A 26,189-nucleotide genomic window follows, 5' to 3' on the forward strand; every position below is an offset into this window, starting at 1 on the left:
TTGCCTTCTAATGGTGGTTTTACAGCAATAAAAAAATCATAACTGTGATTAAATTTGCAAAAGCTCAGGCTTGCTCAACAATAAAGTAAGAGCAACCAGCGGCACGTCCGCCTACTACCGACCAACAGTGCAAAATTCTGGAGACCTCTGTAGATAAAAAAACAAACACAAGGGCAATAAAATATTTGAGGGCAGTAACAGAAACACAATCTTGTGTGCATGTTTGTGATTGCATGTACGTTCAAACCGTCTCTATAACTGACATGGGCTGCAATTGGATGTGACGGCATGGGGTGACGTTAAAATAGCCCTGTGGTGAAACACGGACACATCAAGATGTCTTTTACTATTTACCTTTGCTTTTGTGGACTCAATAGAGCTACACAAACATGCCAATCAAAAATTAACAAGAAGGTAAAACATAATAAATGAATAAGATGCAGACTTAACCAGAGATGAAAATATCTGTCTGTCTGTCCCTCAATGCCTGCTGGCATTTGTTCTAGGATGTGCGAGCGTGCTGCATGTTGTGTGCAAGATAGACCGCCCCGATTTATCATTTTAACAGGAAACCCCACCGCAAAGTGCAGCAGAGCATCGTCATGGAAACAAGGTGTGATATCATGTGATTGGTGGGTTCTTTGCTGAGAATCAAGATTTATTTTTTATATATCCAGTGTTTGACTGTAATGCCGTTCATTTATCTTGTTGGATAATATGGCAAAGGATTAATGCAAAGTTAGTCTCCTTTAATCAATTCTGCTAATATTTGTAATATCTCCCCCTTTCTTTATTCATCTGGCCCGAAAAGAAAATCAAGCTGTGTGTACAAAGCATCTATGTGTTCCTGTGTAGGAACAAAATCACCTGTTGGTTATAGAGCTGTCAATGTTTTGTGTCAATCACAGCAACATAAACAAGTACAGACCTCAAGCATTAAATATTTCAAATGGAATTCTGAAGAGTTATTATTTCTCATTGTCAATACTATTTCGCAGTTTCGCAGCTTTGCTTTACATTGGATGCTTGCAGGCCAGCAATTGCTGGTTTTATATCTGCTGGGTAGATCGACATGTACACTGTCATCACTGAGTGATGAGTCATAAAGCGAGAGGATCAGATAGTAGTTTCTATTTTTTCATTTCGTTACATCTGTAGCTGGAGCATCTCTCCAATTCACAGTTAATGTGGGATAATTCTAGAACTCCAATCACTCCAGGAATTTGTTTTTAATAAGTCTTTTTAATCCTGGTGACCCCACGCTGACATAAATACAAACGCATAAACTCGTGTGTGTGTGTGTGAGAGAGAGAGAGAGAGAGAGAGAGACACTAAGTTGGAGCAATCACACATTCAGCTCATGAACACCCTTGTATTAAGCTCGATACCCCAGGCGTAACAGATGCATGAATCCCCTTAATATTGTGCATTTGTGAACGTGACTTTTAGACCTAAACAGCCTAAAAGCATTAACAAAAATATTGACAGCAGCCAAAACCTTGCAGGAATGGAGGTCCAATAAAATGGACCTATCATTTAAAACCTCTGATTACAGTAGAGACTCGGTCAATAGAAATGAGAGCCATGTATGTCCTATAATCAAAAATGTGTTTCATTATGTAATAGCCTAAATATCCTGTCATTTCATTTTTTTGTGAACTACACAATGCTTGCATGTATGTGTTTGTATCTGTGTTTGTGTAAAGAAGAGACATTTAAATCCTGTTTCTATCAATTAGATCCTTTCACTACCTTTTACTTAATTGGTTGGCCAGTGATACAGCAGCATCAATGTAAAGGAATGGTGTGTGTGAGTGTGTGCTGTTTGGCGTAGTGGGATTTGATGTCTGACATCAAGGCCAGCAATTAAAGGTTTGGTGCAAGCACTGTGAACACTGAAAACTCCCCTGACATGTTTTCTAGACGTTGGAAATGTTTCTGGCGTGCATCGTCATTTCCCACTGAACTAAGGTCACTACGATGACAATTAAAGGGGTCTTTTGTCCTGGAGGACTACTTACAATGTGAGTAAAGGTTTCTTCACACAAAAATAGCAACTTAGATTTTTCTATCGGTTCTTTGACCCTTAGAAAAAAACATTCATGTTTTTGCCCTTCCCTTAATGACTTCATGTCAACCCCCTTTCACATACAATAAAAACAACAGCATTTGTGACTAACACGTACAATGTACGTGGGGTTTCAAAAATCCAGTGGAACGCAAACAGTATGTGCACCCTTTTCTGATGACAAAAATGCATCAAGCGCACAGTACAAAACCCTTGGGTACACGTAAAAATGGATTATACTTCAGCCTTGACGCTAGGGCTGTCACAATGACCAAATAATCATCTCATCGTGATTGTTTGCGTTCATCGCAATGATTTCAGATCACCACAATGATTGCACATGTCTTTAAAAAACACAAGGGGGAGCTCCAGCGCCTGTATAAATGAGACCGTATCAGATGGCGCTTCTTAACTGACAGTGTAACGCGATACAATACAAAGCCAAATTTCCAAAACAGCAATTCCAAATTTAGGGAAGTGAAGGATGCTTTTCTTAAGGATCTGAAAGGAATACATTTTTGCAGGCACTACAGACATGTGGTCCATTACTAATATGACCTTAGTAGGATTGGCTACTATTTAAGGCCTGTTCTGGTATAGTCAGTTTATTTTGATTGCATTTTTATTTTTAATTATTTTGCAGACACTTTACTGTGTTTATTTCTCATGAAAAATTTTGCAGCTTTTGAAAAAATATTCATTAAATAATTACTTTTAAATGTGTGTTTTGTGTATTAATATTTACTTTAAAATATTTCATTTAAATAATCACAACAATGTGTTAAAAATTATTTCATGAACAAAAAAAGTGTGTGAAAATTAAATGTCAAAACAATAAAACAGACAATTAATCATCATAACCGTCATGGCTCTAAAACAGGCAATTAATCGTCACAATCGCCACAATTTATTAGGCAATTAACCGTCAGGCAAATTTCATAACCGTGACAGCCCTGCTTGACGCTCACCTCTCCAAACAATGTAACAACTCGACAACTTTACACAGACCACAAGCACTGTGATGGCTCTGCTAGAACCCCTCCCTCAGGTAAAAAAAATTGTCTCGCATTTCCTCATACGCATATATGCTTGTAATCGTAAAAAAACAAGTTTAGGAGCGATATTTAACAACTCGAGTTGCAACAAAAGTCATTGGCTGTTTCTCAATATGCGTTCTTCAGCGATCTTGCGTCCTCGCTCTACGTCATCATTAACAGTCAAAGTTTAGTTCCAATTCTCAAGAACACAAGTACAGAGGACGCATGAAAATACCCGGATGGGTTCTTGATATCAAGGATGCATCGAGTGCAGACTTCCGGACTGAAATCTGGGGAGGTCAGGTGACCAGCAGGAAGATCACACACATCTCAATTTTCACAGGTGCGTTCTGTGTTCTCGCGACCTTCGGAGTTCGCTCTTCCAAGGTCGCCTGGCAAGACCGATCTCCACGAGAACGCAAGTCCTTTCTTTGCGTTCTTGGAATTGAGAAACAGCCATTGTCTATTTACCTGCATCACTGCCCACCAATGTACACAACAAGTGGCTTCTTCATTTGCTTTTGCCTTCATACTGCGTATACACCCGTAACATGCCCGTGGACACTGCCTACTAGTGGTCTGCATATGTAACTGCACATCAAGATGCACAGCAATGCAAACGTATAAGTGTAAACTGACGTGTAGCCTACACTGAAGTGTAAATCAACCTTTAGCGCAGTCCGACAAAAGCCTCTATTACATTGTGACATATTTATGAAACATTCTGTGCTAAAATGTGCTGCTTAACCTACTAGTCAGACTGAACGTCTGGCCCTCATTCTTAACGTAGGGATATTTTAGGAAGATATTTAGATCTACCGGTGCTACATACTGGGCATGCATAGTACATCAAAGTCTTATGTCAAAAGATCAAGGAAAATTGGATTTAATGTGTCTTTTTAATAAATCAGGAAACGGTGGCTATAAATCGCAACAAAAAGGAGAGAGTTTAAGAGTGTAAAATATAGGCCTACAGTATTCATTGACTTTCCAAAGAAAAGCGGGCAAATTTTATCGCCATTGTTCCCTATTGGGTTCTCAGTGGTGCTTCAAAAATGAACTGCCATATAGCAGGCAGGCCAAACGCTTTCTTATTCTGCTTCCTGTGGTCTGTGCATAAATTACACTACAAACAGATCCAGTAAAAAGCGTTATGACGTGGGTTCAGTAAGCGATCAAGCCCTGTAGGACAACGGGCTTTTGCTGAAGAAGTCAGGCGCCGGCACTATTGATGAGCCACAAAAGATATAAGCGCTGCATATACTTTTGTTTACATGATGGTAAATGTCGCAAATGACAAATGGGGAGGTTTTAATACAACAGGCTCTGGCCTTGCAATTGGCATGCAGCAATTTCCGGGCTGTGTTAAAAGCACTTACACAAGACAGATAGGAGTGCTTTCAATTCATCAAATTAATAATCCGAATGCCAACGATTAACTGAATGCCCGTGAAAACAGGCAAAACAGGAATTTGAAGCCGACTATAAAAGGCGTTGGGATATGTGTGCACAAAACTCTATGAAACAATGACTTTTATCAGTAGGGTTTTGAATTGCTTTGACACTCGAGTGCTGGTATTCACCATTTCACTTGCACAAACACGGTCACTCTATTATGTTTTTGATGGTCTGTTTCTTTTACTCTCATTTTCGTCTCTCTCAATGGCACTGAATGGCTGCAGCTAACCTTGAGATTTCCATCTCAACTTCTTTCTTCACAATTCAGGGAGCAGTATGGACGTGTCAGGTGGGGCTAACAGACAACGGATATTGGCAGCCCTCGAGGGAAAAGCAGAAGGCACATACTTCATATTCATGAACAGGAATGACCTGACGCCGTGTCTGTGTGCACCTTACAATGCCACTTTCTCTTTCAATCCTGATGCATAAGCTCCCTCATTTAGGAACAGGATCTTTCTTTAACTGTAAGATTTTCATTTTTTCCCTCTAATTTCATGAAGCAAGACTTATAGCTGGCCCACAGTCTGGTGCACCCCGTGTGGGTGGAAAAAGGCCATCTGATTGACCAATCACAGGTTTTTTGCAAGACATTTACATGACAACATTTTTAAACATAAACGGGTTTGTTTTTATGGGGCTTGGCTGTTTACATGAGGGTTTAGATAATGAGTTTAATCATGCGTCTACAAACTAAGCTTACAAAATGTTGGCATTTTCTATCCAGGGTCCCACCTCTCATCTTTCGTCTAAACAAAACTGCTCAATGTTTCTAAAATGTTGATTGTTTGTATTAGAGGTCTTCACAGGTCCACTTAGATCCGAAAACCCGAGGTCCGACCCAAGAGCGTTCGGGTCTAAAAGTTTCACGTGTGCCTTGGACACGGGTCGGGTATAATATTAGCGGCATCAGGCAATTTAAAATAAATTTTTGCCAAATGGACATAAAAAGACCCGAACTATTTTGTGTGTGTGCATCAAGTCCTTTTCCAACCCCTCATCTGTTTTCCAAGAGCACTTTCGACATTGTGTGGCCTCTGGTAGGTTTATTTTCGTTGAGCCAGACCTGTCAATCAATTTTGAATTCACATTTTAGCGGTATCCTTTTTTTTTTTTTTTTTTGCGGTATCCTTGCTGTTGTCGTCAGATAACAAATTAAACCAAATTGGTTGCGAAGACACCAGGGTTTCTTTCGGTCTGTCTGGTGGGTGCGGGGCTACAGACTGCACACACGTCAGTGCCATTTACATTCGGGTACAGTCGGTTAAAAAAACTGCCACTGGGTCGAACTTGGGTCTAATTTTCTCGGGTTTGTCTCTGGTCGGGTCTTTCTTTAAAAAAAAAAAAAATGTGCACGTTGGGTTCGGGTAAAAAGTGATTTGGTTCATTACAGGTCGGGTACATTTCTTGGGACCCAAGAAGACCTCTAGTTTGCATTTATCACTCTGTATAAGAAGTATAATGTCTAGTGTTTGTTTAAAAAGTAACACTGCCACCTACTGGTCTTGCATACATAACACTGTGCTTTTAGACATCTTAAAGGGATAGTTGGGCCAAAAATGATATTAAACCCATGATATACCCCCAAGCAGTCTGAGATGCATATGTCCCAAATTTAATAAACAAAGGTCTTCTGAGGGTAATCTGCGCCGTTTTGTTGTAGACATATGCATATTTAAAACTTTATAAACGAAAATAACTAGCTTCCGGTAAAGCCACCATCTTAGACTCCTCTGTATTCAGGAGAGAGTATCAGCGCAGTGTACGCACTTTTCTTAAAACAAATTCGAAGTGGGGGTACAGAGCAACACCACACAACCCTCCATAAACTGCATACGCTCTCATCTTGAATGCAGACATGACTAAAATGGCGGCGTTACCAGAAGCTAGTTATTTTCGTTTATAAAGTTTTAAATATGGATATTTCTATGTGGGGGTGAGTAAATCATGTGTTTAATATCATTTCTGGCCAAACTATTCCTTTAATGGATCCACGTAAATGCAGATCTTCTTGAAAGCTTTGTCGTGTAAACATGTTTCCTTTTTTACTAAAATGTTGTTGTGTAAACATAGCCTCCGAGATTACGAAATTACCCAAAGTAGTCAAAACTTTTTCCTTTTGACCGTTCTCTCACACAAATACATTTTATCACACTCGAAAATCAAATATTTCCATGTGCGCTCACCTCTTTGTACCAGCATGGTCACCTCGCTGCCTTTAGGGCACTTGCTGAGCATGTCGACCACCTGATTGTGCGTCAGGTTCTGCACGTTCCTCTTGTTGACCTCCATGATGATGTCCCCTTCCCTAAGACCTCTGCATCGTGGGTAATCCACTATCTGCTTCACGCGCTGGCCTCCCCCAGAGGGGCTATCTGCTATTGTGAAGCCAAATCCTTTGTCGCCCTTCTCCATGTGAACGGTAATTAGCTCAGGCTGGGTCGCGATTGAAGACGCCAAAGTCACAACATCGCTGGGATAACCGTGAGAACCGTTGGATGCCACCTCTGCTGAAGGGCTGTGGGGACGTGGTTGATCATTGGACCCGTTCAGAGAACCGCCGCCACCTGCCGATTCGCTCCCGTGACTGGACGGAGAGTCGTAGCTTTCTTTTCCGTTGACGATAATTGGCTCCTTGTCCAGAATGGCCACAGAGGTCACCAGGCTGGTATTAGGGTCATCAGGGTCAAAGGGCAATGGGTAGCCACGGCAGAGTTCGAGGTCGACCATTGAACCAATAGGGATGGACTGGAAGATCTTAACAACCTGGGCATGCGTGTAGCCCAGTACGCAGGTGTCGTTCACACTCACAATAACATCACCTGTAAAGAAAATAAGAATGTTATGTTTCGACGTTACCCACACTTCAAAAATGCTGTTTAGATTTGACCCAGCCATGGGTTGAAACAACCCACCATTTTTTAAAGTGCAAGAATAAACACAGACTATAGACCTAACACGTGTTCAAAAAACCACAGTATGGTTCTTACCAGTTTCCATTTTTCCATCCAGGGCAGCAGGGCCATCGAGCACCAGACTTTTAATCTGCAGGAACTCATCTGGTTCGTCTCCTCCTACGACAGTGAAGCCGAACCCACGCCTGCTCTTCTTCAGCTTAGTGTTAATGAACGTCCCGTTCAGTTCTGCTGGGTTCCTTGTGAAAAATGGCTTCCCTCCTGCAATAACATCAGCATCGTGAATTTGAGAGCAATGGGAATATCTGAAGGTACATCTGTTGGCCCTGATGTACACTGAGATGTTTATTGACACCTCTGTGTATTACAATGCAGCAAACCTTCAGTACATTTTGAGTAAAGACTATATGATGAACCATTCGCACTGTTATTTTGTTGGCTTGACAAGGCCAGCACACATTTATTGTAGAAAGTTTGGTTAGGGTTATTTTTCGTAGATTAAGACCTCCTTTAAATGTGAGTTTCTTCAAGGCTTTGTTAAGCCAACATTAAAGTTTGACGAATTTTTTTTTTGTGTCAGTATTGCAATTTTAAGAATGTTATTGTGTATATTCTTATGTTGTACAGCAAAATTGTCAACATAAATGTAAGCATATGAATCTGGTAGCTGGCGGTCAATCCTAGATCAGAGCAAAAATGCAGTTAGGACCCTTAACAAATAGGGTATGAAAATAAATAATGTATGGGTGGAGGAGAAGGAAGTGATTGGCTAAAGCAATGTCATGTGATCTATTCATCATGATCTGTCAGGACAGAAGGATCAGAGGAAGCTGCAAAGATACCCTGAGGAGAGAGACATACTGAATACTGAATGTATACATGATTGATCATGATAAAGATATAGATATGGGGGACAACAGAGAGGGAGCGAGAGAGTCTATAAAAGTATAATAATGCATACATCTATAAAATGCATATACAGTGGTGTCTGAAACTCTGGAGACCACTGGTAAAAATGGTTTCTTTGTGGAAAATATTAAATCCTGAATTTTTATCTTATTTAAATCCTGCTGTATATGCTTCTAAATAAATAATTTCTTATCTTGTGAGCCTTGGCTAGAACTTCACACATCAAATCATGTGTGAATTATTGATGTAATCTTTTGAAACGACAAAATCTTTTTTTATTAGCTGTACATGTCCTTGACTTGTACGTAACACTTTATACTTTAAAGGATGACACTTTTAAAAGCCTCTTAGAAATCCAAAGAGCACCCACGTGAGAAGGTGTGTGGGACGAGAAGTTATTCTTTACCTTCAATAGAGAGTGTAAAAAAATAAAAGCATCATCTAAAATCAAAATACCGGACCTACAAACAACACAACAACAGCACACAAAGTGGGCAGAGGGAAGGAAGATTTGGAAAAAAGTGAGTGAAGTGTGAATGTCCACAGAGTAAAACGTCACGCATGAGTGTGTATGTTTACAAAAAACCAAAAAAGAGGAGGCAGCACATACGTTTAGCCCCCAGCTGGGTTGGTAGTGGAGGTGCGATGCCAGGATCTCTGTAAGTCTCTTGGTGGTTAGCAGCATAGCTTGCTAGCGGTGCTCCTGACGAATGCTCCTCTATCCATTCTGAAAGAATGAAGGGTGTACTTCCTTTTTGTGTCTTTCAAGTCAGATGCTTAATACTGAAGTAGTGCAATTGGCAGCCTTTGAGCCAAAATGGCCGACAGTAATTAAAATATAAGTGCCCCCTATGGTGCCCTAACTACCTCTAAGTGCAAAACACAGATCTCAAATTGCATATTATCAGTATTGTATTACAATCAGTGAGACAATAAGATACTAAACTTAAGGGAGAAGAAGTTATTAGGTAATCAAAAAAGTGATATTCAGCTGAGCTGGCTGAAAACAAATCCATGAGTGTCCCAAAGCGGTCAACTTGCTTTTGAGACCATTTATAAAGGGAAGGCTTTTAAAGTCAACATGAACTCCACATTGACCGCATTTATTATCCATGTATACAGTTTCCAAGTCTTTCTGTGCAAAAATATCAGGGCTTAAAAATACGATTTGTGTTTGACTTTCATGGAAATGTGAAAACTTGCTTGTCTTTAAAACATTTATGCTACGAAGTCTAATTGTGTATCATAGTGTGTATTGTTTCTATCCGCTTGTTAAGTCATGACGTAAGGAAAACTGTTTCCGGGTTCTCCACTCATTTTAATGATGTTTATGAGCACAATTTATTCATATTACACATTTAAGCCTAGTTTGTCTCCAGGCTCACAGAATCACCAACAGCAATATATTAAAAATGTGTAAAAAAAATCATGAGTTTGTTATGGATATGGTTAGTGTATATTAGTGTGATTTTTTAAAATTTCCCTATGGCATTTCAGATCGGTTGGACCCGGAAGTGGTGCATGACGTCAGACTTAACAAATGAATACTGACCGCAAATGCTTGTTTGGATCGGCAGGAAAATTCAAATTCGTGATAGATGAAATGAACATTGCATTTCATTTTGACTTTAATACTGGTTTCTTCTGGACTCAAATGGAGCCAGTGTAATAAAACATTCTGATTATAACTTTAATTCAAGACCTTTTATCCAAGACCTGAAATGACAAATTGGCCCAAAATACAAATACAAAATACTTTCATTTAACTACATCAAATTTGTTTATCAAAATATTTTTTTCGTTTTAAAGATATTTTCTTAATGATGTATTTCTGTTCTCTGATAATGTCGGAATTGACCTATGGCTTAGCCACGTCCCCAAACGCAATGAGCCAATCACAGTGCGCATAGCTAACCCATTACACTCGGACATTCTTTGTCCACGTCCATTGAAATGCATTGCAGTTAGTCCATTTTCATGTTTTTTAATTGTCATTTTAAGTTTAAAATGGTCAAACGGTGTGCATAGGGTACATGCAACTCCGACACTAGGTATCCCGAGAAGCTGGTCGATGTTGTGTATTTTTTACCATTTCCCAAGCCACATTTCAACCGAGATAAGTGTCTGGTCTGGATTAAGTTATGCGGTAGACCACAACACCAACTAAACGTGGATAAATTAAACAAGGATGTCTTGATTTGAACTTTATGTTTAACATATCTAGCGTAACGTTAACCTAACATTAGAAAATGGTAACGTTAGCTTCTAGCTGCGTTGTACATCATGTCACTTAGCTTCATTAAAATATCTGTAAATAACAGAGATAACAAATGTTATTTTTAATAGCAATGTTGTGCTGAACGATTCATGTAAATACTGTAGCACCAAACTAACAGAGAAGTACTCTTGGTAAAGATGGTAAAAAGGCTTGTCCTGTATGCAACTTAGACCTTTACATATTTAATTTGATCATGATGGCAACGAGATTACACTGTTTACACTGTGACCTGTACATATTTGCCTGGAGCTGAAGCTTTTCATCGACCTTCTCAACAGTAAAATTATTAATATAACCCTTCAATGCATAGTTAAGGCCCTTTTAGTGACTTCGAGATCAATTGCCTCCTGTGAAATCTCTCCTACTGTGACAGCTGCCATTGCACCTGTCACCTAATGTTGATTGTTTGTCCGAGTGAGTGGAGGGGGCGTGGCTTAGCCATAGGTCAATTAAATGTAACTTAATCAAAAATTTATGTCATGAAAAGTTAAATCAAAGTAAAATGACATTTCTCTTTTCACAACAACGGCAGAAAATGACAGACACATACAATCACACATATGTATGTAATAAAAGAAAAGTGGCATGCTGGGCCTGAAACGAACCTCGGATATACCGCTCACCTTCAGCGGGCTGAGACTGTTCCAACTGTTTCTTCCTCTTAGCCTCTAGAATCGGGTTCTCATACTGGGTCTTCCTGTTAATATGGCTAGAAGACAGAGAGAGAGAGAGACAGAGAGAGAGAGAGAGAGAGAGAGAGAGAGAGAGAGAGAGAGAGAGAGAGAGAGAGAGAGAGACAGAGAATGATGATGAGTGACCCAGAGGACACAGTCAATAACAAAACCAGAGGGAGAAAAAAAGCAGGTGAGAAGAGGAGAAATAAAGTGAATTAATTCACAGAAACGCTCATAAAATGAGCTATAAAGCGTACGGCTGAAAGCCTCTGCGTTTATTTAAAATCCAAGTTAAAAAAAAGTCAAAAGCTTGCTATTCCTTTTAATCTTATTGCTTAAAAGCTAAATCTATCCAGGGCTTAGATAGCTGGGCATGCTTTATAAATACCGATCTACGCCGACATAAAACACCATCACCGCATCTACCAATAAATTCAGTCTTATATGTTTATCACCCAGCTGTCATCCTGGCCACAAATCGGTCTGTAGAAACAGCAAGAGCTATTACGAGCCAAAAACCACTCGAAATATACTTAAACATCTCCAAAGACAAAAACTGCAACGTTTCTTGCCTCAGAGGTATTGCTTTGAAACAACTTCAAAACACATGAATGCATTCATATTAATGCGCGCAGTAAACCCAAGGGTCCCTCTGAAGGGGAGGGAAAAAGAGAACAAGTTTTCAAAATGGTAACGGCAACAAAGGGTGTGTACCGCCGAAATGAATCGGGCCCAATCAAAAGACAGAGGCAAACCGCCTGTTTGATGTTTTTGAATGATGTCAGATATTGAAGTCAGGGGACTGAAGATGATGTGAAAATGAAAGAGTATTATGGGTAATAATGATGAGTCACTTACTCAACGTAATACACTCCATAGACCGGATCATCAATCTTCTCCCAGCCTGTGGGCAGCTCTGGAAGAGGAGCAAAAACACAAGAGATCTTAACATCATTGTTACTAATTTAACAAGTCCTTTATCATTAGACTTTCCTACCAATTAAAACTTCAGACATTTCAAACTAGCAAGCCAGACATCTTAAATATATAATGGCCATACTCAGAACATCATCTATTATATATAACTAAATAATGCAATGTGCATCTTAACACAGACGTTGAGGTATAGATTGTTCGATATATAAAAAGTTAAGACACAATCCTCCGACAAATTCTCTCTGTGATGAATGCAAAAACCGTATCTGTTCCCTGACAATTCACTTTTTTTGACCTGGCAAACAATGAAAGTAACAATCTAAAAATATTCAAAAAGTGCACTGGTGACAACTACACCCAAACAACAGAGGATACATGGGTTTGATCGCAAAACTGTTAGGGTGAAAAAATACACAAAACGTCTCCCTATAACAGAATAATAATGAAAAGCCGAGACTGCAGTCGACATTGATATATGCCTTCATACATATGAAAATATTGTTTTCTTTACCATGGATATGCCTGTTTTGGCAGAAATGTCTTGGCACCTGGGACACAGAACATCTATATTAGCATAGTGCCTGGAGCGCACAGGAAACTCATCATTACCGCTCCCATAGAGAGCAACTTCTATATTGTGCCAGTTTCTAATTGGCCAATGAGAGCCGTGCGCATTTCTAATTTTTTCTGCAAAACATGATCTCATTATCACTCCTAAGCAGCGAAAGCAAATAAGGCTGACTGTTGTACAGATATAATGAACATATAAATGTCAGACAACACTAATTACTTACAAATAAAGATCTACTGGTAAGCAAGCTCCATCTCAAAGCTATCATTTTCAATCAACAAGTGTTTTTGTTGGGTTAAATCTAAGCCGTAGGATTTACGCAAATGTGAAATATTATGAGGTTCGCCTTCCCTATTTCAAAGAGCTAAAGCCGAAGCAAAAGTGAAAGGCCATGTTTCTGCATTATACTAAATAAACCAAATTATAGTTTCTCATGCATAAATTGGTGAAACCTTATTTATTCCATGCAAATGTAAGCCACAGTGGCCTGGCCAACCAATATGGGTTTTATAACCAGTGCATATATTATTATATATATATTGATAAACCAACCAATACGAAGTTGATACACAAACAAGTGTCAAACAAAAACTTGGGCTGCGTCCGAAAGCTTTAGAGGCACCATTCCAAGCCATGCAGGCATCAAGTCACATCCGAATACAATGTTTGGTTTACTTCCTGTTTCCTTAGATACCTTCAACATCTTGTCCCAGTGGCGGCCGGTGACTTCTTTTTTCGATGGTGCTCGATGCGAAGTTCGTCACAATATGTGTGTAGCCCGTCATGTGTGTGGTTCGTAATTTCAAAATATGTGTTCGGCACGTCGAGTGAACCAATGTGCATCACGTGTCTTGTCAAAATAAGTGCCTGCTGCAGACGCGTCTAAAGGGTTTATGATAAAAGAGACGCTTGCGTTTGCCAAATACTCGCATAATCGCATGCGTAATCACAGTTTACTGTTAAGGGAGTGTCTTGCGTGTATTTTATGAACGTGAGCCTCTCTTTTATTACAACCGGATTTGACGCGTGTGCACCAGGCACTTATTTTGACAAAACACGTGATTCACATGGTTCACATGACGCAACAAACACACATTTTGAAAACACGAGCAACACACATAACACATCGAGCACATATTTTGAATTTACGCCCCTCGGAAGAGCAGTCAAGAGCCGCCACTGCTTGTCCCACAATTCTACGTGTAGGCATACACGGGTAATGTGATTGGTCGAGCGTTGTAGAATTCGACAAAATAAAAGTCGGCCAAGAAAGAGGCTGGAACAAAAGTTTTGTGTAAATAAAGTAATATTTTCACTTTTTACACCATTTGAATTTCTAGCAAGAAATTAGTATTGTAGTTTTCAAATATTGGATTAGTTATCACAAAACTCTGTTCGAATGCTTTTCCTGGAGCTTCCTTCATGACTCCGAATTCATTGGCTGCTTCCCAAATGGCACACTTCATGTGACTTGTGGTCTTGTGGACTCACAATGGCTGCCGTGTGCGCGTATCAAGATCGTAGGGAGTGCCATTTGTCATTTTAGGTTTGAAAGGGTGCTCAAGGGCGACTCCTTTTCTGTCGATATCCGCCCAAATGCACACTTTCCTGAGGCCGCATCTGTGCGGGCTTCGCAGCAGACTTCTTCCTGACAGTCAAAGCAGCGCTATGTCACAAAAGTGCAGACTTGTAGGAAGACTGAAGTCTTTAGGGTGCCATTTGGAAAAGGGCCATTGCCTCATTAGGAAGCGAGGCAACAAGTAAGCTGCCTAAGCTTTTGAAAGCAGCCATGGTGAAACTAAATAAACATTTGTTATGCGTAATATTTATAAATATATCCTTTAAAAAAAATATTTACCAGACATGTACTATGTTCGCAATATGTAGGTGTGCTATTACTTTTCCGAGCATGCAGACAAACAATTTTCGCCTGGTGGATGATATTGAAACAATGCCATAGACATATATCCAAGGTCTTAAGCTATATCTAGGGACTAGATATAGATATCACCAAGCTTTTGATATTGGCTTGGAAACTACTAGGCTAGCAACAAGACACCATAGCAACCACATATTAACCACCTCAAAACAAATAACACACATTAAACCGATGGTGGGAAGTTTTGCATTGTGCCATTCTTTAAAAAAGTGCACATTTAATTAAAATGTGCTAATATTTTTGTAATAAGCTTGACAGTATCCCTCCCCCACATCATTTCATGCACTCTCGACAGGGAACTGACAAATTGCCCATTACTCTGTTCGTGTCCCCTCACTACTCCCTACACAATCAGGTCTCTACCAAGCAACTAAATCCTCCAATACCTTTTGCCCCGTAAACTGCATCTATTTAATGGCTCCGATTTCTTAAATCAATAACTATTGACTGTGCTTCACCAATCACAACTACCCAGCTCCTCAAGGCCACTGCTTACATCACCTAACCTGTTACTGATGATGAATCAGTCCTTCAATTACACAGGCACATTGAACGGCAGAGAGAGAGGTCGGCGTGCTGGAATGAGAGCGATGTGACGTGCTTTAACAGTGACAACACTGATTAAGGCAACAAATTATTCGATGATTTGGCTGTCACCGTTAGCTCAACATAACAGTTTGAGTTTCTCAGGCTATTTGCATGCATATTAAAAACTGAACCACTACCAGCCGCGAGTTAATCTGCGAACACTTCGGTGGTTGAAATAGAAACGATAAATATTTTATATCATGCAGTGCAAATGGCAACACAAAATTAATGAAATGTGTTATGTGGTCATTTCACGACAAGCCCTAAAGAACTGCACTGGGTAACAGCATTAGTGAAATATTGCAGCGCTGGTGCATTGTGGGTAGAAATAAACCTTTTGCACTGTTTGGAAACAATTTGTGCTCCATTTTCAGAATTTGGGGGAGAACAGCTGATCCTAAAGCAGCACAGGATGGTTGTCTCTAACCAGGGCAGGTTGTGTATAAAAAAAAAATAACAATGTGTGGCCTACCTAGCTCATTGTCCAGTTCTTCTGTGTGTACCCCTTCTTCTTGATAGGAAGGTAAAGGGGAGCAGGTGTGCGCAAAGTGGGACGAGAGACAGAGGAAAAGGGTGGCAGAGGAGCAGAGGGGATTAGTTGATAAAAGGCAAAATTACAGCTTAAAGCAGGCCATAGCCTACACTATGACACAAAATAAAGCAGCATCTTTATAAAATTTGGAGTGGCATTTATTAATGGCCACAGGGTATAAAATAGGGCATAAAAAAGGACAAAAAATAGGTATTTGACCTTTAAAAGACATTAACTGTCAGAAGATCATGACTTTTAATGACTTTACATCCACAAATAAAATGTAATTTTATCCATATATTTATGCAAAACGTTATGCATTGTAGCATTATATTCAACATTCATAAAAAAACTGGTTTTAAAATTATTTCTGGGTTGTTTTTTTATGCTAGGTGTCACATTGGGAATCAGCATCACACATTGGGAAGAGGGCGGAAATAGAGCTGATGCCCAAGGGAATAATTGTTTGTATGAGAAGATTCAATATAATCCTCTATATCCTTATAGTACTACAGCAACTGCTTTCATCATTCTGGCATGATGTGAGCCGTACAGATATGATAGCTCAAGACCGCCATCTACAGGCTATTGCGGTGGATGTAATGGATGGACTGCTACTACAGTGCCTAGGCCTGAAAACTTAAGTTTATGTACATCTACAGCTCTAAAATGCCTTCTATATGTATTTGCAAAACAAATGTCATTTATCATTATTTGATATAATGGCAAATAAGCACATAACACACAAATAAGCACATACACTGATATGAATGCGTATAAATCAGAAACACAGACATTTACACAAGCAACCGTAAGAAATACAACTATGTGCCATCCATACCATCATCTTCACACTCCTCCAGGGGTTTCTGGGGTTTATCCAGGCATCGGGGGTCTATCCAGGATGTTGTCTTCGTGTTGTGGCTAAAAATAGATGCATAGCACAAATAGTCAAGCATTGTTCGACAAAAGATGCCTGCAAAAACATCCTGTGTTCTTCTTTTATAGCTTAGCAGGCAGGAAAATGTATACTAAATATAGCACAGTGCTTTCTTGTTATCTAAAAACCTGTCTGAAGCAAATATCTAAGACAAAAACCTGAAGACAGATAAACCTGAGATATAATAGCCAATGCAATGTCTGTGCATGCATACACATATTTACACTAACTATAAAATTAAGTAAGTCGGCCTAACATTTCAAGAAATTGTATGGAAAAAACTCTTGGACATGATCAAATTAATATTCGAATAGTGTAAAGATAATGAAGCATCTTTAAACATCTTTCAACTTGAAATTTACATTTTGAGACACTTTTTACTATCAAAAACTGAATATATACCCCAATCGACCTGAATTCACCATATTTATATTTCTAATAACATTAAAATGAAGGTAAAGTAGATGTTTCTTACTCTATAAAGTAGACCTCTCCGTTCTCTGTGTAGGCCATCTCCCAGTTATCGGGCAAGGGTCCCAGAGGGTCCTCGTCCGTGGGGTGGCTGGGGTGTGTGTGTGTATTCTGAGAGCTCTCCGTGGTTGACGCCAAGGTGTTGTTGAGCCCGTAGGGTGGTTGAAGGTGATTGCGGATGAAGGGCCGCACGGAGGGGTGATCGTCCAGTTCACTCGAGTCTCCTGCGTACATATAAAATCGGTACACTTTGAAACAGAGCTGAGTCTGATTTAACACAAATGACCAGACATGTGGCACTGGGTTGCTACTGTACCTTATCTCTCTGTAGACTATAGGAAGTTGTGTGTGGATGTGTGTGTGTGTGGGGGGGGGTACTTCCTGTGATCAGACACCATTCACACACTACTACTACATACAAATACCGACACCTGGCTGTCTGACACTTTCCCCACCTACAGCAGAACATAAAATCACCAACATCCCCTCCAATCAATAGGAGTGTAAACAGTAAAACACTTAACCTACTTTGAGGGGTGAGGAATCTAAACAAATTGACTCTCGACTACACCGCACGGCCCACCCGCTTCAATTGGTTGTTTTAAATTAAACCACTTTGGCAAATGAAAAGGCATAACCTTGTGTGAATAGGACAGCTTATTGACTATTATAATTTAGTGGCCCTACAACTAACGTGGATATCGAACACGACGTGCGATATAAAAATATTACAATTCTCCTAGCGTTGTTTAAGTGCATACAGAAATGTGTCCTTGAAAGAAAAGTAAGACCATTCAGCTTATACAGAATCCTAAATAGCTGAGTGTCATTACTGAGTTTGGCAGGATCGTGCAATCCGACAGTAAGCTTTTGAAAACAGATGAGGCACGCATCCGGCCCACCAGATTTTCAGATTTGTCTACCTGATATTTTGGATGGACAAGCTATCTATTGCATATTCATTTTTTTTCATCCTGTATTACAATTCATCTCAAAAGTGGTCAGCCAAGACCATATATCATACCTAACCCAACCAAACCGTGCCCAAGCACGATTGTCCCCTTGAATATGAGTGGTCACACAATGGACATCTCTCATTTTGAGCTGTGCTCTGGCTCGATTTGCGATCACCCTGCGCGTTCCTCATCCCAAGTGTCCACTTTGCGAGCCGTCCAGTGCGCGATTAACCAAACCGTGCACAGGCACGGTACAGGGCGATCACACTATTCAAACAAACCAGGCAAACTTGCTCGGGCGCAGTTTGGTTGGGATAATGTGAGCGTGTCCTTACATTCACCTCATTGTCATAAGAAATGGTCCCTAGCGGTCACTGTTGCCCTTTCAAAAGTACACCTTAGCATCTAAAGAGGTCATATAAGTACCTCAAAGGTGCATATTGATAACAAATTTATACATATCTGTACCTAAATGTAACATATTAGGACCTTTTTAAAGGGTACTGCCCCAGTGAAAGCTTGGGACCATTTTGTCTAAAAGTGTTTGACCACCTATGGTTCTACATTTCAAGGATAATGATCCAAATGTAATGTTATGAGCTGAAATCTGTTTATTCTGTCCCTTTAACTTTAAATTTTAAATTTAAACCCTTGCTTTACCACAGTGCTTGACTAGGTGACATTTTGCTGTTGTCTGCAATAGATTTGCATTACAATACAACTGCAATGACCCATTTTCAACTACTTAATGTCTGTCTTGATCACACATTTTTTTCGGATTTTATCTACACTTACATATTATATAACATGAATAATAAGACTGCATTTATGCCTACATAATATGCATGCTGCTTGTGATTGAATCACCTGATGTTTATGCAAAATGGGTCTTACAACAACAACAACATGCAATGCAGTCTGATATGTAGTGTGAAAACCTGACCGATCAATAAATAAAGACAGTGAGAGTCCATCTTGGTGCTTTGGAACACAAACAAAACCTTCTGCAACAGCCAGATGGCGCTATTGTCCCCCTGCTCGTTTCGTAATGGCGAAGGACAGAGAAAGTAACAAAGAAGTACCACTAATCTTTTCTCCCATGTGTCAGACACGAAACACAAACAAAATACGAGCAAGAGAGTCACCCAATCACTGCTGACCTGTGAAGCTACTGTTCATTTCAGGAACCTCATCATCATCCTCAGTCTCTGTGTGCACTATTCCAGCATTTTGCATCTCATTGTAGGACTTGCTGCGGCGTGGGGTCGACGGCAGAGAACCAGGAAAGCTGTTTTGCAGAGCATCGCCAGTATTCACTTTCCCGCTAGGGGGCTGGCTGGGCGGCTTGGGTGTTCCATAATAGTTACCTAGGCAACAGGATGATATTACCACCATTTAGATCATGGGGGTTAAAGGAAGACAGTCAAGTTGATGAGATTTTTGTTTTTCAGTATCATGTTTTATTAAGAAGGTAACTGTGGATGAAACCTTAGATAATAGTATCAGCATGTATGCGTGTATTTATTATGGTGCAGGGAGCATTCAAATTGAACAGAGATGTCTGCCTGAAAGGAAAGCAATTGACATCATTAAATCTGAGTAATATGTTTAGTGTTACAGACCTGGTGCTCTACATTAATATCAATTATTATATTTTGGTGAAACGCAGCAATGAGCAGAAAAAAGAATTAACTATTTTTACAATTTCTCAGAAATGATTTTTATTTACATTTAATAAGGGTATCTAACTTTAACAATAAATTCATTACACATATAAGCCACATACACAGTGCAGAAATCCTTGATAGGGTTCCATACTTACTCCGTGTCCCAATTCGCCCACTTATACTATGCACTAAAATATGTCGTGTTTATATTTGGGACTAAGTATGTAACCAAGTATGAATAAGTATGTACTGTTTTGCATAGCAAACGTGAATGCAAGTACTGGGACATACTAACGTGTAATGAAAGTAACCATTATATATTATATTATATTATCATTATACTTATTTTATGTTAACATAATTTCCTTTACATTCAGTGCAGCATTACTTATTTTATTTTGTTAATTTAGTGTTGCATCACAAAACTCCACCATCTGGCAATGAGACAGGATGTGCACTTTACATTTTTACTAAAAACAGTAGATCATCTGGGTACAATGAGGTTAATATTTCATTCAACTTCAACATATGACATTTGGGATGTACTAATTCTAATTTCGAAACTATTTAGGACAGACAGTAGAAATTGGGATGCATGGAGAGAGTTGGAACTAAATTCACAAACTTTTTTTTTCCACAAAACTTGACCGTCTCGCAGACGTTCACATAAGCATTGTGGTATGGGGTAACACATACTTTATGGCTTAGTGACAACTATTATTCAAAACAGCAGTGTAATAAGCATAAATTGAACATTGTGCTTCTGTCAATGGTGGTTAACATAAAATGCATAACAATGGGTCTCATTCACTAAGCATGTGTACGCACAAATTTGTGCGTGAGATGTGCGTACAGATGTTTTTACGAACAAATCTTGATTCAACAGAAACTTTCGTATCAAGATGTCTTCTAAATGTACGCAAAAATTCAAGGAAACCTAAAACCATTCGAACGCAGTAGTCATATGCTATAATCAAATACTAGGCTATAATTATAATGTGTATAATAATGTTGATATATAAAATGTACATGATTATATTTGATATTATAATATTTTCTGTATTTTATATATTATTATACATGATATACTTTATTTTTATTATATACACTATATTATACATTATTATAGCCTACTTACATATAAAGAAGATGCACGTAATGACAAATCTTCACTCTTTCCTTCCTCACTTTTTAAATCTTATATGAAAGCGTCTGCTTAATGCCTAATGTAGCCTAAACGTTGTGTTAATGTAATGAGAAGTCCAAACGCCAATCACTTGATGTCCTGTTTGTTTTATTTTAGATACAGATGCGCGTCTCCATCATATTTATTAAATGTCATATTTGTTAATGTACCTAATGCTTATTTCATGTTACTTCGGTCGGTGGACAGCACTGGCTTCCTTCAGTGACAACAAAACCTCCCAAATAAATATCAAAAGCAAAACAAAACCGATAATAAATATGATCATGGATTTCTTTTTGAGCTCTTTTGCTTCTTTGACAAACTGCTCTAACATTTTTTGCGGAAAGCCCGGACAAACTCATGTACTTACGCATGTGTTGTGAATTAGGCGGAAAGTTTTCATGAAAAGTTCAAGTGTGCGTATAAATACGAAAAACGTACGCAGTTATTAGTGAATGAGACGCATTGTTTCTTTTTTGTTAAATTGGTGGCATCCATGTTTTGTTCACAGCTAGGAGACCCCAAATTCTTGCTATGGTTAGTGCTATGTCAACAGTCGAACTAAATTTCAGATTCGAACTTTGTACTGAGTACACACATGCAGCGATAATTTAGGGGATTTACTACCACATTAAAATGTGGGTGTCACTTCCAAACCTTTACAGTGTGCCCAAGATAAACTCGGCAGAAATGAGAAGCACTAAGACGAGTGTAAGATTTGACTTTGAAAACTCTGGAGGTTAAACTTCTGCTAATATGAACTGCTAATGTATTAAATGTGTAAATGAAGATTATAATATGATCACCTTAATAATTTATAAGGAAGTTTAGTAGATAAATGTAACCCTGTATCCCACCGTCCCAATCTGCATACTATCCACCCTAAAAAGTATTTGAAACTAAAATTAGTATATCCCAAACCACAATACAGTATGTTAAAATGAGTATCCATGAATTTCCCGGATGGTCTACGGTTTTAGGTGAAAATTCAAAGTGTAGATCCGAGAAGGCAAAGTTTAGTTGCGAAACAAAAAATTAACAAATGAAATAAATGATGCGTCACTGAATCAATAAATAAAACTACAGAGTAAACACTACATGACAAGTAATAAATGAAGAAATAAATGAAGAATGCAAAGATGAGTTGTATTCCGATGATTGAATTTCTTAAAGATCACAGCGTCTTCCAGGTCACGTCTGTTTTGCCTTAAGCCGAAGGTATACTAGGGCCATCCGCATGACATAATTTTTGTCATCAGGAGGGTCCGCGGTTGTCTGCGCGCTTCCCAAAATTTAAGACTGCGCAGACCATGTATGTATGTAAGGCTAGATGTCTCGCCTGCGCTGCTGGCCAATAGAGGTCGAAGTCCACACTTGGCGGCCATCTTACCTCAGTCAGCTCACAAACTCGTAGCATCGTGTTTAATGCTGCAAGTACTTTTAAATGTCTATAACTTGCTCAATTTTCTACTGATTTTCAAACGGTTTAGTTTGTTATAAACGTCAGAGATGTACCTATGACACTGCATACTTGTGAATAATTTTCATCCAGAATTATAGCCAAGTTAATAACGTTTGTAAGAAATCAAATCATTTGAAAATCGATAGAAAATTTTGCAAGTTACGGTCATTTAAAAGTACATGCATCATTAAAACACAATTCTAGGAGTGAGCGGTCTGAGGTAAGATGCCCGCCAGGTGATGACGTTAGAGACTCCGCCGTACGACATCTAGCCTTTATTATACATATCTATGGCGCGGACAGTCCGCGTCTGACAGCGCATGCGCGTAAAAATATTAAGACAGGACACTCCACTTCAAACAATTACGCAAAGGCAAGAGACAGCATTTGCACACACCATCGTCTTTTCTTCTTTTTATATTAACTTCTTCCAAAAATAGAAAGCTGTGGAGCATTTTCCTTACTATAATGTTAGATTCTTGTCCTTTTTTTCTTGTTGTTTGTTCTAAACTTTGTTTGCAATAGTGGATCCGCTAGGGCATAGTATAAGTTGTCAAATTAGGATTCAGCTTATATAAGAAAAGCTTTAAGGGCCAGGTATACTTTTGTCCACGTGCATTTTGCGTGCTCACGCATCCACGTAGCTTTTAAAGTATACTCAACAGCGGCTATGCGTAGATGGCTATGCGCAGATCCGCATGACGGCCCAAGTATACCTTCGGCTTTACAGTGTGATGTCTGATTTCACGAAAAACAAAAACTCAAAATAATTTCCATCCCACAATAGATTTTAAACTACACCCGTAAATAGCAATTTCTATTTCTGTCTATATTTTACAGACACTTTAAAGTATGTTCATAATAAAACTATAATACTGAGGAAAAACAAAAGCATGTGTTTATGACTTCATAGTTTATTTTTTACCTTCATAAGATCCGATCTCCAGCAGGGTCCCACTCTGTTCAAGCTTCAAAAAATCATCAACAGACAAAAAATTATAATCTACTCCTGGCACCTCACCGTCACGAGGATGGCGGGTCGTACCTGTGACAAACAGAGAAACAACATAAGACACTGTTAATGTTAAACTGCTAATTTATACTTAAATCCACATAAACACCATGTCTATGATTACCACCTACATCAGGGCCAATTACAAGCACATGCTACAGTCTCCAGGCTTCTGGAAAGCAAGAGTCAGGTGTGAAATCAGTGTGAGAGAGCTTTGCACGTGAAAATGTCTTAACACCGTTCTGATGATAACTGGTTATAGGAGAGCAAAGTGAGCCCCTCCACTTCCACCCCCATCCCAAATACAAAACAAATTCAGATCTTTATCCAACAGATGTTCTCTAACATCACCTCCTTCCTGTTCCATCACTCATCTGGAACAATCCAGTCCAAAACAGCATGACACCATGATCGGCCGCAATTTCTTCCCACATACATGATGCTTGCTCTGACATGAAGTGTATTTTTGCCAGTGCTCGGAATCAATATCTCCGCTGTCATAAATTAGACTTCATTCAAGATAAGGTGTTGCGGAGCACAAACACAGAGCCAATGAAATATAGTCTGCATCTAACCAGAAACAAATGGGAGATATGTCATAAATATAAATGATGGCACACAGAAAATCAATTTAGTGTTGCTAGCCATCTCAGAAGACATCTCAATTTTATAATTCATACTGGCCATATCAACAATAATATAGCATGACTGAGGGAAACTAGACTTTTTTATGCCTTTTGATGAAGTCACAGTTATTTGGACTGTGCGCTTTGGGTTTTCAGTTGATTGCAATGCTGATGGTTAAGACAGTGACCCGACAGTTCTCACACTCTCATCCTGCTGTGTGCTGTATCTCTGCATCACTTGACGGAGCTGATGAATAGCTGATATAAATAGAAAGCCAGCGACTTGGCAACCATCTTAATGACACAGGTGATAAATCAAAGATGTGATAAACTCACTTTTCATAATAATCTTGTCATGTAATATTCTATTTGCCTAACAGGGCCATCTCTGAAAAAACAGTGTATGTAACAGGTATTATCAGTTTTAAATTTATTTTTTTCAAAGGGGACATATCATGAAAATCTGACTTTTTCCATGTTTAAAGCAATACTAAAGAGTTTTTGCTCTTTGCTCCCCCTACAGGTTGGAAGCGGAATTGTCCATTACCACTGTCGTAAATAATTTAGCCTACTGCAGCAAAGCTTGCTCTGATTGGATTGTTGGTCTGCCGTAAAGCAAGTTTTTGTAGTTTTCATTCGATCTACAAAACAGCGACCCGACGATAGAGGGCTGCAAAGCAAATGTGAAAGTGCCGTTCACCCTGTTTAGAGTGGATGAACGACTGAAACTTTTTTGGAAACGTTATTTTAAGTAGTGCTGCACAATTAATCGCATCGCAATTGCGATGTCAGCCTGTGCGATTATATGACAGCAAAATGTTGCAATTATATTAAATAAATAAATTTGTGGACTTGTTAACACAAACTTTATGATAACAGTTTGATGATTTTCTTGGCTTAATAAAAGAAAGAAAAACTAACAAAAAAGGCAGTGCACGTGTGGCATGCACGTGTGTGGCGTGCGTTGTCACTTGTGTGCGCGCAGCACGGAAATACCAGAGCGAAGATGGATGCAGAGGTATTGTATGGCGGTATTTTGTATTTAGGATTACTGACACTGACCAGTTGCTACATCACGTGGCAATACAAAAACATTTCTAGTTTTACAAATACACATTTTAGCATTATCCCTAAACTGTGTGTGGATTTTTCTTAAAACCCATCAAGTTGACCCATGATACCATTTATTATAATCGCAACACCACATCGCAATATTAGCATCAATAACCGCAATGGGAAAAATTACCCAAATCGTGCAGCCCTAATTTTAAGGTAAAAAAAACTCTTTGGTGTTGCTTTAAGTGCTATTATTGGGTCCCCAGTGCTTCTATCAACCTAGAAAATGTATTGGTTTAAAAATTTATAGAAAAAAATAGGTAATTGAAATTTGGCTCCCCTTGTGATGTCAGAAGGGGATCTTATTATAATAATACCGCCCCTTAATCTGCACTAATCTAACCATGGCAATGACAGTGCAGAGAGAGAGAGAGAGAGAGAGAGAGAGAGAGAGAGAGAGAGAGAGAGAGAGAGAGAGAGAGAGAGAGAGAGAGAGAGAGAGAGAGAGAGAGAGAGAGAGAGAGAGAGAGAGAGAGAGAGAGAGAGAGAGAGAATATGAATGAAAGCACAATTGAGTTTCAATTTAAACAAACCACTATTATTGCCATTAGTGTTTGCATTTCATCAGCTCATTTGCATAAGGACACATCTAAAAACGACTTACCTCATACCTATAAAGTGGCAATTTTTACATGCTAACTTAACATTTTTTTTATTTATCTTAAAAAAGTCATGGGAAAGGTCCCCTTTAAAAGCTCCTTTGTAAAAATATTCTGAATGTTTGTAATTGTACATTCTCAAAAGGTCACAGAGTGTCAATTACATATATAATACATCTAGATTCTGGACTTATCATGTCCAAAAATCAACCCTTACCTTAAAGGGACACTTTACTTTTTATGAAAATA

At 39.0% G+C, this 26,189-nt stretch overlaps 1 protein-coding gene across 6 annotated transcripts in view; it reads right to left on the reverse strand.

Moving 5' to 3' along the window:
- The window catches only part of magi1b (membrane associated guanylate kinase, WW and PDZ domain containing 1b), a 155,521-nt gene that overhangs the window by 29,731 nt on the left and 99,601 nt on the right, over positions 1–26,189 (reverse strand). For 5 of the 6 annotated variants that reach the window (XM_065241471.2, XM_065241472.2, XM_065241474.2 and 2 more), the window contains exons 3-12: positions 23,513–23,632; positions 19,433–19,639; positions 17,321–17,540; positions 16,747–16,829; positions 15,846–15,881; positions 12,198–12,255; positions 11,271–11,374; positions 8,998–9,114; positions 7,554–7,739; positions 6,750–7,385 (exon numbers count right to left, since the gene is read on the reverse strand). In XM_065241471.2, the coding sequence (XP_065097543.1) occupies positions 6,750–7,385; positions 7,554–7,739; positions 8,998–9,114; positions 11,271–11,374; positions 12,198–12,255; positions 15,846–15,881; positions 16,747–16,829; positions 17,321–17,540; positions 19,433–19,639; positions 23,513–23,632 (1,767 nt within the window). The remainder of the gene's footprint in view (positions 1–6,749; positions 7,386–7,553; positions 7,740–8,997; positions 9,115–11,270; positions 11,375–12,197; positions 12,256–15,845; positions 15,882–16,746; positions 16,830–17,320; positions 17,541–19,432; positions 19,640–23,512; positions 23,633–26,189) is intronic. The other variant, XM_065241473.2, reaches the window with a different exon arrangement.

This window comes from Paramisgurnus dabryanus, chromosome 14 (genome assembly GCF_030506205.2).
Source record: "Paramisgurnus dabryanus chromosome 14, PD_genome_1.1, whole genome shotgun sequence".
Lineage (NCBI taxonomy): Eukaryota > Metazoa > Chordata > Actinopteri > Cypriniformes > Cobitidae > Paramisgurnus > Paramisgurnus dabryanus.